This window comes from Alligator sinensis, unplaced genomic scaffold (assembly GCF_000455745.1).
Source record: "Alligator sinensis unplaced genomic scaffold, ASM45574v1 scaffold1386_1, whole genome shotgun sequence".
Classification (NCBI taxonomy): domain Eukaryota; kingdom Metazoa; phylum Chordata; order Crocodylia; family Alligatoridae; genus Alligator; species Alligator sinensis.
This window is the reverse complement of record NW_005842806.1, coordinates 187,533-188,280: the sequence shown is the minus strand read 5'-3', so window position 1 is coordinate 188,280 and position 748 is coordinate 187,533. Positions and strand designations below refer to the sequence as shown.

Below are 748 nucleotides of genomic sequence, written 5' to 3'. Positions count from 1 at the left end.
TGGTGGCAGCCTCCCTACATCCAGCCAAGTGTGGTATCCCCAGAGGTGCCAGGGGCTTGCATCTTTCCAGGAGGAGCGCAGTTTCTGATGAACCTTAATCTTGGTGTCTGTGCAGGGTGGTCTTGCAATTGCCAGTCTATGAAAAGGCCTTGGGGAAAACCCAGGCCATGTGATGTGCTTGTCTTTACACAGAAACTCTCTCTCTGCCCAAGTGTTCATCTCTAAAAGGATCCCAGAAACGGCCTAGCAGGAAAGAAATGAAAGGAAAATATTCTTAAAAACATAGAGAACCTCTGGAGGTCCCTTCCAGCCCTGCTTATCTAGTCCCACACCTTGCCTGAGGCAGGATCAGCCCTATCCAAACCATTCTATACAAATCTGTAATCTAAACTCTTCATAAAACTACCATCAACCCTGGCAACGCAAGACATTAACACCCTAACCTGCCACAGGTAAGGCAGGAGAACCATGGAAGCCAACGTCCTGCTTCTACATGGAGGTCCCTTCCAGCCCTGCTTATCTAGTCCCACACCTTGCCTGAGGCAGGATCAGCCCTATCCAAACCATTCTATACAAATCTGTAATCTAAACTCTTCATAAAACTACCATCAACCCTGGCAACGCAAGACATTAACACCCTAACCTGCCACAGGTAAGGCAGGAGAACCATGGAAGCCAACGTCCTGCTTCTACATAAGGTTGTTAATATATGCTTAAGAGATCCCAGGTAGAAGGTCACACCCTGCTG

General features: G+C 48.0%; 1 protein-coding gene across 1 annotated transcript in view; it reads right to left on the bottom strand.

Moving 5' to 3' along the window:
- The window catches only part of TEX52 (testis expressed 52), an 8,782-nt gene that overhangs the window by 4,453 nt on the left and 3,581 nt on the right, over positions 1-748 (bottom strand). Inside the window, 1 exon segment of the mRNA XM_025191299.1 lies at positions 1-243. Coding sequence (XP_025047084.1) covers positions 1-219 — 219 coding nt within the window. The 5' untranslated portion in view covers positions 220-243.